The sequence below is a fragment of the Fusarium verticillioides genome, chromosome 3 (genome assembly GCF_000149555.1).
Source record: "Fusarium verticillioides 7600 chromosome 3, whole genome shotgun sequence".
Taxonomy (NCBI): Eukaryota; Fungi; Ascomycota; class Sordariomycetes; order Hypocreales; family Nectriaceae; genus Fusarium; species Fusarium verticillioides.
Window position 1 is genome coordinate 608,859 of NC_031677.1, and position 16,544 is coordinate 625,402.

At 48.0% G+C, this 16,544-nt stretch overlaps 6 protein-coding genes across 6 annotated transcripts; 4 read left to right on the plus strand and 2 right to left on the minus strand.

The window, feature by feature from the left end:
• Nucleotides 1–196: 196 nt before the first annotated feature.
• On the plus strand, nt 197–1,228 carry FVEG_12592 (hypothetical protein; the record flags this gene model as incomplete). Its single annotated transcript, XM_018901937.1, has 3 exons — nt 197–232; nt 294–710; nt 767–1,228. 3 exons carry the CDS (start codon nt 197–199, stop codon nt 1,226–1,228), a joined length of 915 nt encoding a protein of 304 aa, XP_018760544.1.
• Nucleotides 1,229–1,482: 254 nt separating this feature from the next.
• FVEG_12591 (hypothetical protein) lies at nt 1,483–2,231 on the minus strand (the record flags this gene model as incomplete). Its single annotated transcript, XM_018901936.1, has 2 exons — nt 1,781–2,231; nt 1,483–1,714 (listed from the first exon to the last, which is right to left on the minus strand). Exons 1-2 carry the CDS (start codon nt 2,116–2,118, stop codon nt 1,483–1,485), a joined length of 570 nt encoding a protein of 189 aa, XP_018760543.1. The 5' UTR covers nt 2,119–2,231.
• A 2,038-nt stretch (nt 2,232–4,269) lies between these two features.
• On the plus strand, nt 4,270–5,689 carry FVEG_12590 (hypothetical protein; the record flags this gene model as incomplete). The annotated part of the gene is made up of 6 exons (XM_018901935.1): nt 4,270–4,422; nt 4,480–4,516; nt 4,569–4,810; nt 4,858–5,081; nt 5,130–5,260; nt 5,307–5,689. 6 exons carry the CDS (start codon nt 4,270–4,272, stop codon nt 5,687–5,689), a joined length of 1,170 nt encoding a protein of 389 aa, XP_018760542.1.
• A 1,866-nt stretch (nt 5,690–7,555) lies between these two features.
• Nucleotides 7,556–8,709, minus strand: FVEG_17303 (hypothetical protein). The gene is made up of 2 exons (XM_018906555.1): nt 8,609–8,709; nt 7,556–8,547 (listed from the first exon to the last, which is right to left on the minus strand). The coding sequence occupies exons 1-2, from the start codon at nt 8,643–8,645 to the stop codon at nt 7,640–7,642; spliced, it is 945 nt and encodes a 314-aa protein (XP_018760541.1). The 5' UTR covers nt 8,646–8,709; the 3' UTR covers nt 7,556–7,639.
• A 551-nt stretch (nt 8,710–9,260) lies between these two features.
• FVEG_12589 (hypothetical protein) lies at nt 9,261–10,352 on the plus strand (the record flags this gene model as incomplete). Its single annotated transcript, XM_018901934.1, has 1 exon — nt 9,261–10,352. One exon carries the CDS (start codon nt 9,261–9,263, stop codon nt 10,350–10,352), a length of 1,092 nt encoding a protein of 363 aa, XP_018760540.1.
• A 1,717-nt stretch (nt 10,353–12,069) lies between these two features.
• FVEG_12588 (hypothetical protein) lies at nt 12,070–14,073 on the plus strand (the record flags this gene model as incomplete). Its single annotated transcript, XM_018901933.1, has 9 exons — nt 12,070–12,597; nt 12,645–12,733; nt 12,783–12,914; nt 12,966–13,023; nt 13,073–13,194; nt 13,258–13,532; nt 13,585–13,687; nt 13,743–13,978; nt 14,036–14,073. The coding sequence occupies 9 exons, from the start codon at nt 12,070–12,072 to the stop codon at nt 14,071–14,073; spliced, it is 1,581 nt and encodes a 526-aa protein (XP_018760539.1).
• Between the last annotated feature and the right edge of the window lie 2,471 nt (nt 14,074–16,544).

Genomic DNA, 16,544 nt, shown 5'->3' on the forward strand with positions numbered 1-16,544 from the left:
TTGGATTGAGGCCATGATAATGATGAAATGCCTCGATGCTGAGAAATCGCAAACGTTGAAGTGAATGGTATGCTGATACAAGATTCTATAAGTAGTCCAGGCATTTCCAGTCATGTAACAACATCACCAAGCACAGTTGATTTGCGTCTCAAACATCCACTTACCCTGCATCTCTCATTTTGTAACTACCTTCACCATGTCTACCGAGATCAAGAACGTTATGGTCCTTGGAGTGAGTCTCTCTTGTTCCATACTGATTATATATCGAGTTCTCGGGCTAACATAATTAACAGGGCCGCGGAAATCTCGGTCCATATCTCATCAGAGCACTCGTCAAAGCGGGCTTCAATGTCTCCGTCCTTAGCCGCATCTCATCTAACGTCACAAGCTCAAGATTCTTGGATGCTGCGATTGTCAAGTCTGACTACACTTTTTTGTCACTTGTTGACGTCTTTACTGGACAAGACGCTGTCATCTCCACCCTTTCGACCGCCAATATCGCAGAGCAAAAGATCGTGATTGACGCCGTTGCAGCTGCAAAGGTCAAGCGATTTATGCCAAGCGAGTTTGGGAGCGACACTTCAGTCGATGGGCTGGAGAAGATGGCGCCTTTCCTCAAGGGGAAGCAGGATGTTATGGACTATGTCAAGTCTAAGGAAGCAGACGGGCTGTCTTGGACGGCCATTTTCACTGGTCCTTGGATTGACTGGGTGAGTCCGTTGACATTGAATACACAAAGCAAAGTGGCGTTCTGACGAATTGTTAGATGCTGGTCGAAGGCAAAGGACTACTCTGCCTAGACATCAAGACCAAAACAGGCGAGCTTGTCGAGTCGGGCGAACCAAAGTTCACGACTACGACCGCATCACAAGTCGGCGAAGCTACAGCTGCTGCACTCATTCATTCAGATAAGACCAAGAATGAGTATGTCCACGTCGCATCCTACAATACTTCTCAGAACCAAGTCATCGAAGCTCTCGAGAGAATCTCCGGCACCAAGTTTCAGTTCGAGAACTTGGATAACAAGGACCTATACGCTCGCGCAACAAAGCATATCGAGGAAGGCAATTGGGGCAAGGGATACTATGAGCTTGCTACTGCGACTGTCTACAGTGATGCGGCTGTTACATACTTCCCTGACAAAGCGGCTCATTGGATGAACGTGCTTGGCCTGGTTCAAGATGAGACCTTTGATGAAATGATCACCCGTGTTTTAAAGACTGTTTGAGTATAGGGTATAGATAGGAGAAGGGATCATGAGACATCATGTGGCCTGGTGATATACCCTCGGCACATAGGAGGGTCCTCACCGCTATTGCCAAGCCAGTACAACACGGCATTTCCGATCAATGCACCAGGATACGAATATTATCAACCATGTTCATTGTTCATATCTCTTTTGTTATTCATGGAGACTGTCGTGCGAAAATCATGCAAAGCTATATGCCGTAACCAACCATCCCAACCGTTATTCATTTCCATTTAGTGCCAGAGGGCATCATTGGGCTTGATGCCCTTCTCCTTGCAGTAATCGTAATACAGCTTGGAGAAGCTGAAGAGATCAAGAGTGAACTTCAAGGTATCATCATCATTCAGGAACTCAATGCTACCAGTGATGGTAAACACGATATCAGTGTCGTCCTGAACGGACAAGGTGTGGATAACGCCGGGGTTCTCGCAAACCCAATCTCCAGGTCGGGCAACCCAGTCGTATCTAGATCGCGATAGATTAGCACCTCAATCTTTGCGCAAGGTTTATCAGGGGGAGGGTAGCACATACTCCTTGTAGCCCCATTCTCCTGACATGGTGATGGCTGTAACGGTACCACGGTGTCGGTGCTTGCCCAGGCTGGCAGCCACCTTTGATCGAAGACCGACGACGAAAGTACCCGTCCTGTTCTCCATGCGCATGGGCTTCAGCTCAATGGGTCCGATCCACGGAAACCAGAGCGTATCCGTCTTTGCGTTGATATAAACATCGGGGGCGCTGTACTTGTCGACAAAGGCAAGCTCCTCACGCTCGTGCTCGTTGAGGGCGGAGCCATCCTCCTTGGGTCGCTCGGGAAGCTTGGAGACGGGCTCGGGGACGAGATCGGGGGTAGTAGTAGAAGGAGCCATTTTGAGATATACTTTTTGAGGCGTAGGCAGATATGTTGTGCAGTAGTAGAAAGTGTAATAGGAAGTGCCAAGTTGTGCTACGGGCCGTTCCTGGGCTGGATTTATTAAATGCAATTTTGTAGGACCCTTGAGGCGAATGTAAGAGGCGGAGCCGATGAGGGGAAAGGATGACTATTGATAGCGAGGCGATTGGTTGCGCTTGTGGGCATTTCGAAACGCGTTGCCCGCGGTGTAAATCCTTTAGTCTCGGGGCATACCGCCATTTCGAGTACTAGACTGTCCCTGACTCGCGATAGTTCTGCTCATCTGGAGGGATAGCCCGCTTCCCGCCCACAAGCCGCCCATAATCTCAAGTTCTCAACGGCCTTTAAATTCTAGGGGTCTTTAGGCATAGAGAGCTGTATTACGGATAGCTTGGTGAGAAAGGGTGGTCTGCTAGCAGAGTTTTAGAGGCGAAACGGTGGTTTTGCTTGAGGGCGACGATCTTGTCTGCATAAAGGTTCTTCATGCAACGCCAAGCACAGACCCAATCCGTTCTTACGCGCCCCTGACGTTGATCTTCCTCTTCTGGCAGAAGGATTCAGGCAAACTCCATAGGCGGTGTTTGCCGTGCAAGAGCGGAGCGGTAAGGGCAGCATCGCGACGCCTGAGCATCACTTTGACCATGGTCCACTGGCTGGTCCACTCGTCTAAACTGTTCCGAAACTAGATGACCCCAGATCCGCTGCGACATTAAAGGTCGCGCTTTGTTGAGACTTAAGAGAGGCAGAGTGAATGCCGTTGTGCCAAGGAGCCAAGATTGTGGTATTACCCGATTATTCGGGATTTTTATTTACATTGTATAAATGATAACTGATTGGTGTACTCGGGGCGATTGGGTAGGAGGATTCAATACCTTGTTTAGACGCGCTGGCGCGGTGAGTCAAGACCCTGAACCAACAGCCAAGCCAACACATTGGAAGATACATTTTCCCAGGGTGTTCAGTCATTGCTTTTTTACACTTGATCTCTTGTTTTTCTGGCCCAGGCCCTTGGGACCCTCAATCTTGGGTTGCGAGATCTTCACCGAGGCAAAACCTCGCATTGCTACCTTACAGTTGGGCCTGAAGCTAACCTAGCCTCCCCCTCGCCCCCAGAAGTCTTGTATCCGCTGGACTAGTATCTTTTGGCTGCGGCACGAACTACCCGCGTAACTACCGTCTCCCCCCGCGCGGGCAGATTCTGGGTCTTGTGCAATTTTGCTTAGCCTTACGAGCTGATGCGGGAGCGAACCCGTGTTGATGCTATTGATACTTAGCGCAAGTTATGGCGCCAGCGCAGAGAAGCGTCTGCCTCACTTCACTGTTTAGTGAAAAGTATCTGCAGCAGGAAAAAGAAAGTTCAACAGAGTCAGAAGGTGCTGACGTGCCACGTGAAGATTACTCGCAGATTGAGTTATATGCGGCTGGTCCACTATCGATATTAACTGTCAAACAATTACAAGGTTTGGCCCTGACATTGGGAATCGCGATGTGACAATGCACCTCATCTTCGAAGGAATACTCCGTAATCCTTCGCGCCCAGAGATTACCCGCAGAAGCCAGAGCCAACCTTGCAAGCCCTCTTGGCTCTTCCAGTGCTAACAGAACAGAACCAAACCAAGAACAGGATAACGAAGTCTTGACCTAAAAAAGCCGGTGGACCCGTCGAATGTCACGTTGTGGAACCGACTAGTCCTCTAGCTCAACTCCTTAGACCTCGACCAGCGACGATCATGGCCGTTGAGGCCCTACAAGCGCGCTTTGAATTTCACCCAAGCTCTTTGTTCTTTCTCTTTACGAGGGGGCCTTCATCGCAAGCTTGCGGCGGTCTCCTTTAGTTCCCAGGTCCCACATACCGGTTCGTTTCGAATAGATAAATTAAAAATGTTTCCTTCCGGAGAACTGCCCCCCCTGGCGTAATTATACATATCTCTCGCATTGTATCCATCATCTCGGGTTCGCGTTGGTCCTTCTCGCATCTCTCTCTTTTTCTCTCCAAACTTTGATCTGTATGGTTGGGCTGCCCCCCTCTGGTTCTTGACGAACTGAGTGTGCAGTAAGCTTAACCCCAAACTCTGATTCCCGGGGGTGTTTGCTCCTTTCTGTTATTTACCTCCGTGGACGGGGAGACATGGCCAAGATGGAGTCGAAGCAGACGGACCTTTGGGTCGTGCTGTTTGTCACGTTTGCTGCTGCGACTATCATCACTATCCTTCGGTTATTGAGTCGTCGGCTCAAGAGGATTCCTTTGTCTTGGGATGATTACTTTGCTCTTTGCGGATATGTAAGTATTTTTTTTTATCTGCCGTGATTGAGGTTGTTGGTGCTGACGGGTTTGAAGGCCATTTCTGTTGGTTGGATTATCATTATTCCCTACTGTAGGTTCCCGCTCAATGACCAACGACCGATATCGACACTAACAGTACCAAGGGGTCAATCACGGTCTTGGGCTACATATCTTGGATGTCACGGAAATGAGGAATATCACATTGGAAGATGCATTGTACCAGGCGAAGCTTCTCCTCTTCATCGCCGAGCTCTTCTACGCCTTCGGTCTCTTCTTCGCCAAGGTCTCGATCCTCAGTCTCTACTGGCGCATGTTCCGAGTCAGCAACATTCGACTACCGATTCAGATTCTCTTTGGATGCGCCATCGTCTGGATCATTTTCCGAGTATGTACATCACGATCGATCAAGGCTTCCAGGCTAATTGGTGGTAGATCTTTATGGGCATCTTTCACTGCGTTCCTGTCAATGCGTTCTGGGACTCAACGGCAGGCGGCTACTGCGCCATTGAGGACAAGAAGTTCTTCTTTGGTACGACGTTGGTGCACGCTGCCATTGACATTGCTATCTTGATCCTTCCGATGTGGCAGATTGGTAAATTGCAGTTGCCTATGATTCAGAAGGCTGGTATCATGGTCATGTTCACCTTTGGCTTCTTGTAAGTGACCTTTATCTTTGGTCAATTGATGAATACTGACAGACACAGTATTTGCGCTGCCGCTATCCGACTTATTGTCGCTGCTCGCGTCTTTAATGACAAGTCCGCCGATTTGACGTGGAATATCTGCGACATTGTCATCTGGGCGACAGTCGAGGTCAATCTGATCAACGTTTCCGGTACGCATCACCTCACCATGCACTCAACGGTATCTAACATGTACAGCTTCACTACCCACGATCCGACCCGCGTGCACATACATCTTCACCTGCACACATCCCCGAACCCGAACAGGCGCCAGCTCAGGAAGTTACCCCAACAGCTACGGCCGCAGTCAGACCAAACAGTCCATCCGTCTCGACACCATCAACAAATCCACGCCCAACGACGAATCTTCCTCTACCCACCAACTCGCCGAATCCGACGACGGCGGTGGTCGCGGCTCAGTGTCAGACTTTGAGAGCCACGCCATCGACCGGTTCAGACCAGTGGGGAACAAGTACACATCTACAGTCACGGGTCAAAGTCCAGGCACTGGTGAATTTGGAGCAAATTTTGGTGGCATTCTCGTCAAGAATGAGACGACGGTGCACGTTTCCAAACACTGATCAAACTGAACCGATTTAGATATTAAATGGAGTCATGGAAAAAAAGCGATGTTATGGATATACCTTGTAACCTTAGAGTAACAGCAAAATAATTAATAGCGATGATCGAGTCATTTGGACCCAGATACTGGGAACCATTTCAACCAATCGCAGCGTGGGCATGATGACTTTGGTGACATTAGTGGATGGGCCCCTGCATCTCAAGCGTGGACTCTAGGCCTTGATCTACGGTGCCTTCGTCTCACGACAGTTGCCAAAGCAGGTTTTCTCCAGCGCCGAATCCACTGAAGTAATGTCACGGATCATTCCGTTGCAGAGTCTCAGAGGCTGTTTTCATCCCCATCTCCACTGTCAGCGACATGTCTCGTCTCTTAAACCCCACGCATTTGTAACTTCTTGACTCGTTCAGTTCCACAAACTTCAGTCCGTGGCCGCTTAAGCTTCGGGCGGCTGTCATCAAAATGTCATTCTACGCATTGACTCTAGCACTGACAATACCAAAAAATCTAGAACTTCTCAAACTGAGGCTGACGATATGACGACGCAAAGTCCACACCGTTCTTGCTCTAGTGAGCCTCTTTGCTTTTTCCACGCGCATGTTTGCGTCTACCGACCATACAAACTCAATGTCCAATAAGAAACAGTGCCCTGATGGCGATCAGACGCATCAAGGTAGCATCGTGTCTTTTGAGTCGGAAGTTGAGGTAAGAAATACTCCGGAACTTCCGCCAATGTGACATCGCACCATTTGCGCTAAATGCGTCGGAGGACAGGGTCAAGGCTTCGGTGCTTGAGGGAGTGGAAGTGAGGGGAAGTTGCGATATTGGGAGAGCGCCAAGATCGGGTTTGGCAGTCGATAACGGGTGCGCTATAGTTTCAGCTCTTTCTTGGCAATTTCATGGGGTTGGTGGCGTTGAAAAGACTTAATGACTGCCGTACCAAGCTTTTAGGTACCGGAAGCTATGAGATGACTTACCCGAATAGTGTCAAGGGGAGCATCTCGGTTGAAAGAGCTCTTTCTGATGGAACTGGACCGACTACGAGTATTCGGTCGCTAAGTGCGGTGCTCTGAAACGTGATCGGCATGCAACCTCTTCCACTGAAACTCTCAAGATGCCGACATGAGAGGTATCACAAGATCGCGCAGAAACATAATCGGGGAAAGTGATAGATTATGTTACCGGCCGCATGTTATAGTTCGCCGAGACTTGCAGCCCTCTCTTTAAGATACTTACCCTGCTGGGAAACACCAGACGAGGTCAGTTCACCAACGAAGTCCAAGGAACAGCATAAAATATGTCATAGGTAATCACGATCTGTATGGTTTTGTGAATGAGGTCAAATCTTAGTCCTGCAGATATCAACCTATTTGAGCCTTGGTTGCTTATTCGTGATGTCATTTCGCTTGGAGAACATGGACTGGGCGGAATTCTGTCACGAATGAATCGAGTCACCCTTTGCCATGAATCAAATAGCATCTTCTTTATTCATCACCCAGTATGCAAGTTGTGACTCTATTCCGGGGACTTCAACATTTTGCTGAAAAGCGTCCTTGTCTGATTATGTCAGAATGAATCGATTACGATTAGCAGAGAACTACAGACTGACAACCAAATCCCTCGAGGACCATCAGATTCCTTACAAAGAAGGGTCCAATGTAGGTTTGTTCGTCTGGGCTGATCTATTCCAGCCTTTGCGATGACAAATCGATGTCGCTTTGCAGAGCCAGAAGGCACAGGGTGAATACCCTGATCAATATCTTAGGACTCTCAAAGGAGATAAAAGGTGAGCGATACTCCCAAAAGGAATTTTTAGGTGTCAATAACTTCATGGTTCGTTCACTTGTGCCTCTCAAGGTCGATCCATTGGCAAGAGCGAAATGCGACAGTGCTTTATTGTAATACTTCAAATAGCTCAACCTGACGCTCAGACATGTGAAGTGGCATGCATTCACGAGATTCTAAGTGTCTTTTCCTCTGCACGCATTGACTTGTACGCGTCAATCCACCACTTGTGTATAGGGTTGTTCCCCTTCCACGCCCCATCAGGTGTTAGCTCATCCCATGGCTTAGGACTGAGAATGTAATGCACGTTCTTGACCTTATCATCACGCCATATAGCTCCGTGAACGCTTGGATCCCGCATCGTCTTCAAGGCGTTGTAGATATATGGCAATGCGACCCACCGGCCTTTGTAAAGATCTGCCAATAGGTCCTGATCTGGAAACTGGTAGTCAAGACCAGTCTCATTCATCTTTGTGACGATCTGATCAAAAATAACTTTCGACGGGTTGATGACGAGAAGTCCGCTGTTTAGTTTGCCCAAGCCTGTTGAGATATCTGCCCCGGTAGTTTGTGCGACGTCTGGTGAAGAATGCTGTGATGTAAACGCGCAATTCTCAGGTTTCCAGTTCGGCGGATAGTGCGGCTTTCGCAGGGGATTGCATGTACAAGCATGACAAGCAGCAAACACTCTTTTACTGCGAGTCGCGTCTAAAGATTCGCTCACTGACGACGAATCGAGGTCAAGGTTCATCAGCTCATCCATGTTCTGCAGCGGTAGCATATCTGAGTCCAGCAGAACTATTCGTGAGTAGTCCGTGATTGAGAAGGCGATTAGCTTTGTCCAGCACTCGTTGAAACGCGGGTCATCGGTGTATTCCTTTGCGGTCATTGGGGCGAGTCGTGGTACTCGGAGGGTTGCTATGCTTCGACGCTTCAGAGACTCGATGCTGGCTTGAGATAACGTGCTCGTGTATAAAACCAACAGCGGGTATCTCGATTTGACGCATCGTAGACGGTAGTTGAGTGTCAATACGCCCTTCAGATAGTCATCATTCGTCACCAAAGTCGCCCAGACTGAGTAAATGTCAATTCATCAACACCGAGAAAGCCTGGCTACGCGTAAAGAACCACCAACCTTTTGGGGGCAGAGTCGCAGTATTCTCAGATACCATTGTAACCGGGACAGATCAGAGATTCCCGAGATTGGATGCAAATTAGAACCTCGACAGATTCCAGGGAAGAACCCTCATAACATTGAATTGCGGCCGCGTGTTCTTTTATAACCCAGCATCGGCAGTTGTTAGAGTTTACTGCGCAAACTTAGTGCACACGGCTGCCTCGGACGGCAATCGAAGTGGCTTGTTCTATGGCGATCTCGTACTAAAAGTGAAACTAACTCCACATTCTCATGCACCTCATCCCAAAGTTGGCATTTTCATGTCTAACATTGTCTCAGTTGCAGGAAATGGCGTAGCTGAAAGACGTACTATTGGAGATTATCTCTTGACAATCTCTCACCGATCGCTAGATTCTGCTTGGCATCGGAAGAGCTGGTATTCCATGTGATTGATAACAAGTTTTGCTTTTCGATGAGTCGGGGCTGCATCGGAATGGTTGGCTTGACATGTTGGTTATGACTTTTCCGTAGTAAGGCCGCTTACTAATTTGCTTCACGCTTCACGTTCTTCACGATGCATGCTTATTCTGCCTCATGCTTTATGCCTATACCCCGCCCAAGCATTCTTACAATCGCATAACCTATACATCCCACTTACGGACTCGGAAAAATGGTTGACATGGTAGAAACGGAGGCAATGGATGACATCGCTGTTTACGAACTTCATGGTGGCATCGGGGACGGTGCAGATATGGTACTTGGATTCAATGACTGCTTAATTTCCATTTCCATATCTCCTAGCAGCGGATCGTCTGTAAGGGACACGCAAGGGCAGCAAGATCGTCCTCTACAAGATCATTTTATTGATGCCATAGACAAGGCTACCGTGTGTCAGGACAACGACGAGTATGAGGAGCTTGTGGATGAGGTTTTCATCGTGATTCTCGACGCCGGAAGACCTCTTTTCCGTCAGTTGACACTCCCGCAAGGCGAACAGGATCTGAGGAAATCTTTGAATCATTACCTATTTCCTCCTTTCTTCCACTTCCGTTTGGAAGCCCCTACGTCTACAGGCAGTGTCTCCGTTATACCCATCACTTCCGACGAAACAAATATCATATATACAGTTGACCCTACCACTGATCAAGGTTTCCATGACGAGTTGGGGATCTGCCAAGAGTTGCCTAGCTATACGCCTGAGGAACTCTTTGCTACCGAGGTGTTTGAACGTGGTTCACGGAGCGTTACAGCTGCCGTCCAAGTACAAAGGCAAGATATGTTGTGCAAGGCGAGTGGTGAACCAGACAAAATCTCTCGTACCAGGATTGGACGGGAGATCCAATGCCTTCACAGGATACGGGAATACTTTCCACCTGGATCTATACGTATTCCTCAACTTCTTGGATACGTCCATCACAACGATACGAAGCAGATCTTGGGACTTCTTCGACAGTGGATACCAGGACGCAGACTTGACGATGTTGTTACTTCTGCTACGCCACAGAACAAGAAGAAATGGGCTTCCCAAGTCCGGCAAACCGTGGAGCTCCTTCACCAAAATGGATTGATATGGGGAAACGGATCCCCTGGAAACATCATCATCAATGAGCAGGACAATGCGTGGCTGATTGATTTTGGGGGCGGGTATACACAAGGATGGATTGATGAGGAACTAGCTGAAACAAAAGAAGGAGATGAGCAAGCCCTGGAAAGGATCGCTCAATTGCTAAGCGGAAGTGAGGGTATGCCCGTATCTCCATAGAGACTTAAACATCCGAGGATATACGAGCTTGCGTGGTGCATAAGTTCCATAGTGCAGATCAACGGCAGTTCCTGGTACCCATACTGTTGGGACTCAACGGCCGCTAGGATAATATCCACCTTTTGTTTTAGCCTAGGCGTCCCTTAGAGTCTGAATGTCACTTAGTGAGGAAGTACTGGTAATAGAGATAAGCACAGAGATTATATTCTGCTGCAAGTTTGAGAAGCCCGCCCGCACGAAGCGCCACATTTGTTCATCGTGGAGCGAATGGCTGAGAGCAATTGCATACCTGATATCTTAAAGGTCAATAAAGGTGTCGTCAGCCACTAAGCTGCCTAGTGCCCTATCTTAATGTGCAATAACGAATGGCTTGATGACTTCTTCACAGCTCCGAAGCAGCATAGCACCCAGTGAACCTCTTCTGTGCAACCTTGTCTGCCTCCCGGATCATCATCGTAGGTCTCGACCAACGCTTGATGGCCCAAGATCACCATCAAAAGTTCCAAAAGACGTTCCCGGGAACCGCGGGATCAAGCAGCCTCCTCTTTCTTAAAGCATCGCTTTGACCGCCGTGAGTGATTATGCCGTAGCAGCCTTCCCTAAATAATAATGACGTATGTAGCAGTTGCAGGGTCCTTCGGGCCCCACGGCCTGCGCCGACGTATTAGATGGTGTCCTTTACGAAGCTACTGTAGGGCTAGCTATACATAGGTCACTTATCAGTACTACGAATGCATGAGCGGGGCCAGCCTTTGATCTGCATGCATGCGTTTGTACCTGGCAGCCCAAAGTCCATCTGCCGTTTCCGGGTATAATACGATAGCAACATAGAGAGTTCAGCCTAGCAGGGAACTTTATCCTTCCAGACGGGCCGCCGGATGAAACATGTAAGAACAGACAAAACTTTCCAGCTAGCAGTTAACTCCAAATACATCAATGTTGTATGAAAACGAGTGTTGCAATTGTCGAATGGCATCATTTGTAGACGTTGAGTGGGGTTCTCCATGGCGTGTACCTGAATACAGAATAGCAGCCCGGCATTTGCTACGGTGGAGCTCTAAAGTCTCACTTCAACATCAAATGCTACATTGTAGAATTACCCTCCTCGGAGCCCGTCATCCCACGTCGGCAGAATAAATTAAATGTAACGAAACAAAGAATCTTTGCGTGCTGTCAAAGTATGAATTATGCGTTTCTCGCTTAAATGACCGTATGTGGTCATATTACGCGCTGCATCTGAGATGCATCAAAACATCGGACGATGGACCATTGCCTTGGGATCGTCATCCTGGTCCGTCGGCCCCGTCTATCCGTCAACTGTATGCCTCGTGGGGGCGGCTCTGCTCCCCTGTTGGCGTGTGTGTGCGCCCGGAGCCTCAGCCTGAACCAAACACGAGCGACAGGCACGCGATAAACTTCGGTTCTCGGCTGCGGCCAACTTTAAATAGCATATCAGGTATCACACTTCACGCAGTCCGAGGGCTACGGGTAGACGAATGACGCGTAGAACTTTACTTCGTTGGCAGAGAGGTAGTAGCCTCGGTTCAGGGGTTAGAGGGAATAGTTCTATATCATAAGTCCCGGCCGAATGGTTTCAAGGCCGTAGGGGGTATGGCTGGCAACAGAGACTCTTGAATCTTTGTCTGGGTATTAGCTCATCCTGATCAGTTCTGAAAATCACCAATTTACCTCAAATTTCACTTCATTCTCTGTCACTATGAGTTTCCGATTCCCTTATCACGAAACCCCGTCAGAGGGCAGTTTCAACCGCGATTTTAATGATGCAGAGAAAGGCCAGAACGACACCTCAGGAATGGCACTTGCACCACTGAGCAAAGTCTACGCATCCGAGAAAGCGAACGGCCATCTCACTGCCTTCCCTCCAGCTCATGATGGTAACATGTCGTCCGCCACCCAATCGACCTCGTCTTTTCACAACTATAGCAAATCGGACTCCTCGTTGCCAATTCTTCCCAAGCAAAAGATCACACCGCCGCCATCGAAGAAACAGGAACCCAAAAAGAGCACCCTGTTCATACTTTGGTTCAACACATATAAGCGGCTTTTCGTTTTTGTCGTCACTCTCAACCTCGCTGGCATCATTCTCACTAGTGTCGGCCAGTTCCAATATGCTCAGGACCATCTTGGATCCATGGTTCTTGGAAACTTGCTTTTTGCTATTTTGATGCGCAACGAGTTGTTCTTTCGGATCCTCTATATGGCATTTATCTGCGGACTAAGAAGTGTAGGTCAATGAAAGATGTCATGATTCGATCTACTGACACTTTACAGTGGGCGCCATTAAGAGTAAAGTTAATGGCAGCGTCGTTTTTGCAGCATGTTGGAGGAGTGCATTCTGGCTGTGCACTCTCAGGAACTGCGTAAGCAACGCTTGTGTACATGATTCCATCATTTGCTGACTTGTTGTAGCTGGCTCGTGTATTACATTGTGCAGATTCTCGGCCACCGCAGCATCCGTGAACCTGCTGTACTCATCACCGGGATCGTCACGGTTGTCTTCATCATAACGTCGGTGGTGAGTGCATTGCCATGGGTTAGAAAGTAAGTCGAAGTTTGTCTTGCCCTTCGAATCGTCCTGACCTCGCGTTACAGTAACCACCACAACATCTTTGAGCGGTATCATCGATTCGCCGGTTGGTTGGGCCTGGCTGTGAGTTATTTCCAAAGTCCTCTGGGAGTTATCACTGACTTGGGTATAGGCTACATGGTCTTTCGTCGTGTTGAGCAACTCTTACGATGCTACTAGCGGCGAAGATAATTCCAATGCGCAGTCCCTGATCACAACGGAAAACATCTGGTTTACCATTTTCATGACGATCTTGTAAGTGATAGCATATTTGCCAGCATCTGGACAGGGATGACTACTGACACTGGTATTCATCAGGATCGCTCTTCCATGGGTAACAGTCCGACAGGTCCCAGTCGAGGTAGAAATACCCTCATCCAAGGTCGCCGTCCTCCGTTTCGAAAGGGGAATGCAACAAGGTCTCCTGGGACGCATCGGGCGTTCAGCCTTGATGGAGTATCATGCTTTCGGTATCATCAGCGAAGGACGCCATTCTCCTTATCATTACATGGTCTGCGGTGTTCAAGGCGATTTCACCAAGAGCCTCGTTGCGAACCCGCCTACAAAGATCTGGACACGAGAATTGAAGTTCGGTATGCAATACTCGCTAGGCAACATGTCATATCAAATGCTAATTGTCTGTAGCTGGAATTGGACACGCTTCGGCCATGTTCAAGAGGGGTATCCGTGTCTGCACCGGAACTGGCATTGGTGCGGCTCTATCGACATGCATCCAGAGTAAGAACTGGTATGGCTGACCATATCTATTATCAACAACGACTCTTGCTAACAGTCAATCCAAGGTTCCTCATCTGGATAGGTTCTGACCAATACAACACTTTCGGATCGACGATCTCACGTCTCATCCACGATAACATCGAGCCAGACCGAATGATACTATGGGACACCAAAGAACGCGGGGGTCGACCAGATACAATGCAGCTCCTTAGGGATACCTGGAACAATTTCGGTGCCGAGGTCATCTTCATCACGTCTAATATGAAGGGCAATGATGAAATGATGCAGGGATGTCGTGAAGGTTCGTACAACTCCAGGCTTTCTCCTGAGTTTCGCTGACAATTCATGATCGGTATAGAGGGAATGCACGCTTTCGGCACACTATGGGACTTCTGAGCTTACCATCCTTCAAATCCTCTTACACTGCCACCTCAATGCACTTAATGCTTCAGCACTGACCATGTCTTTGACGTTTCACTTTTACCTGAATAGCACAGCTCATCTACCATATTTCCCTTTGTCCGGACCTTGAAATCTGTTGTTGGTTTGCTTGGCTGGTTTTTCTTTCCCGGAGTTTGCGACGTGACACGCACGGCTTTACGTGATTAATTAGAGGACATATATATAGACAATTCAATAGACATAGAAAGGATGCCAATATAACTACCTATGCTGAGATCTCCATTACACGAAGAACCAAGCTCGCTAAGATATCCGAGTGACTGGCCAAAGGTGCTCTCTTGTAATTGCCTGCTTCTCCCAGTTTACGTGCTATTCTGCTTCAATCTTCAAGTACCAGAAGCACATAACCCTTGAAAATTAATGCCGGTCGCAAAGAGTCGGCTTAGATATGCCGTTGCATCAGTGTCAGATATAAAAGAAAAAGGGAGCAACCATTTCTCATATTCTACCTTAGCGGTTGCCCAAATTGCCAGCCCTGCTTATATGCCGGACGGAGATACGCAATAGTGATCGACGGAGAATCATGCTACCTACGCAAAGTAAACCTGAAAGCCGAGGTCAGTGAGAATAAGTCTTATTAAGTTGCTTGACCGTTACGCGCCACGTCCGGATTAGGAGAAGGTCACTGAATTCCCGTTCTCCATGAAGGTAATGGCCCATTAGCTATCCGTATTTCAACGCTCTGTCTTGGACGGCCGGGTCAAAACAATTTTGGCCCTTACGCGTATCAGATCATTCCCAAAACAAGGAAGCGCCGAGGATGACTGTTGGCTCTAAGTGACGGTTGTCCTTTAGGCTTACTGGCCCTCTCATAAGTCATATCAGGGATCTGAGCGTTAAAGAATTACGGCGGAATGGCAGCAATTTATTCAATCGGGCAATGCTGTCCTATTTTTAACCAACCTCAAAGTAATAACCAGCTGTATCGATCGACTAAGGAAGGTATTTCATACAACAGACATTGCAGAAAACGACTTGTTATTATCTCGACTACTAGTATACACGTTCTATAATCCGTAAACCTGCATCAAATCCTTGAAGGAAGCATCCTCTAGCAGCTCTCTCGCAATTAGTCGATCCTGAGGAAGATACGAAAGCCCTTTGCGTAGTACTGATATCACAAGTGTTCTCTCTGCTTCATCAACGCCTGGTCGTAGCCGTGCTACCTTGGCTTCAAGTGAGGCCGTAGGATCCAGCTCATAGTCCTGATCGTACCACCAATCACTACTGACGACCCCTGCGTTGTTAGTTAGAGTGAACAATGAACATAAGTGAAGTTAGAGAGAAGACAGTAAAACTATCTTAAGTTCACACTCTAATATTAAAATGAAATTTTAGGACCTATAAAAACAAAGCTATAAAAATTGAAGGTGTCTAATTGGCTAGATCTAGTGATTCTCTTTAGCCATTAGCTATACCAGTGCCCGGTATTCAAGCGCAGTACAGTATAGTATAGTGCGTAGGACTATAGATTTATTGTTAGTAGACTTAGCAGTGCACTCTAATTTTCCTAGGATGACAGCCCTGCCTGTCAGCATCAGGGTCTAGTAGGTTACCTTCCAGGCAGTAGGCAGGGGCCCTAAAGCATGGACTATACAGGATACTATGGAAGAGTTCCCCGATCCGTAGAAAAGAACAAAGCCCATATACAGGTCTGCTAGAATACACATTTAGCTCCACATGTCAGTGACGAAGGTCGGGTCCTGATCATGAACTCTCTCGGGGGCACAATAAATGGCAGGTGACTGATTTAATTGCAAGTCCGAAATCGCCGAGAGATACATTGTCTCCAATCAGACTCTCATCGATCTTCATTGGCATGACAAGTTCACCCGCCTTCCATAGGTCGAAGGCTTCACATAAGATTCGCGCTACTCAAATCTATCAATTCTGTCAAATGAACCGTCCTGGTGGAGCAATGTAATAAGTTGACTGACCTCTATGGACAAGAACTCGGTGGTCACCGCGATGTCCACGAAGGACGAAAGCTTTTTAATAGAATACGGGATGGGAGATATTCTGGATACACCTGGCGATTTCTGTCTGCATCTTATGTTCATGCTCACTTGGCTTTTCAGGCACCATAATCTTGAGCGCCGCATCTTTTTCCGCAATGTATCGTATGCCATCTCTATCGTTGACAATCCTCTGAGGCCCAGCTTGTGCTCGATTCGATACTGGTTGGCCAACTAGAATATTGCCGTTCTATGCTAGATATATAAGCAATGCGCCGAGGTTTTTCTTATATGCCAACTTAGCAGCTACGTAGAAAAGGGCCCGGCTTATACGCTTGTAGACATGCCAATCCCATCTAAGTGTCCTAAACACCGGCGCGATGCAGGGTAGGCTTGTCCCCAGTTTCTGCTGAGTCATAGCGTTGTCTTGGCAGCACCGCTCTTCGGAGG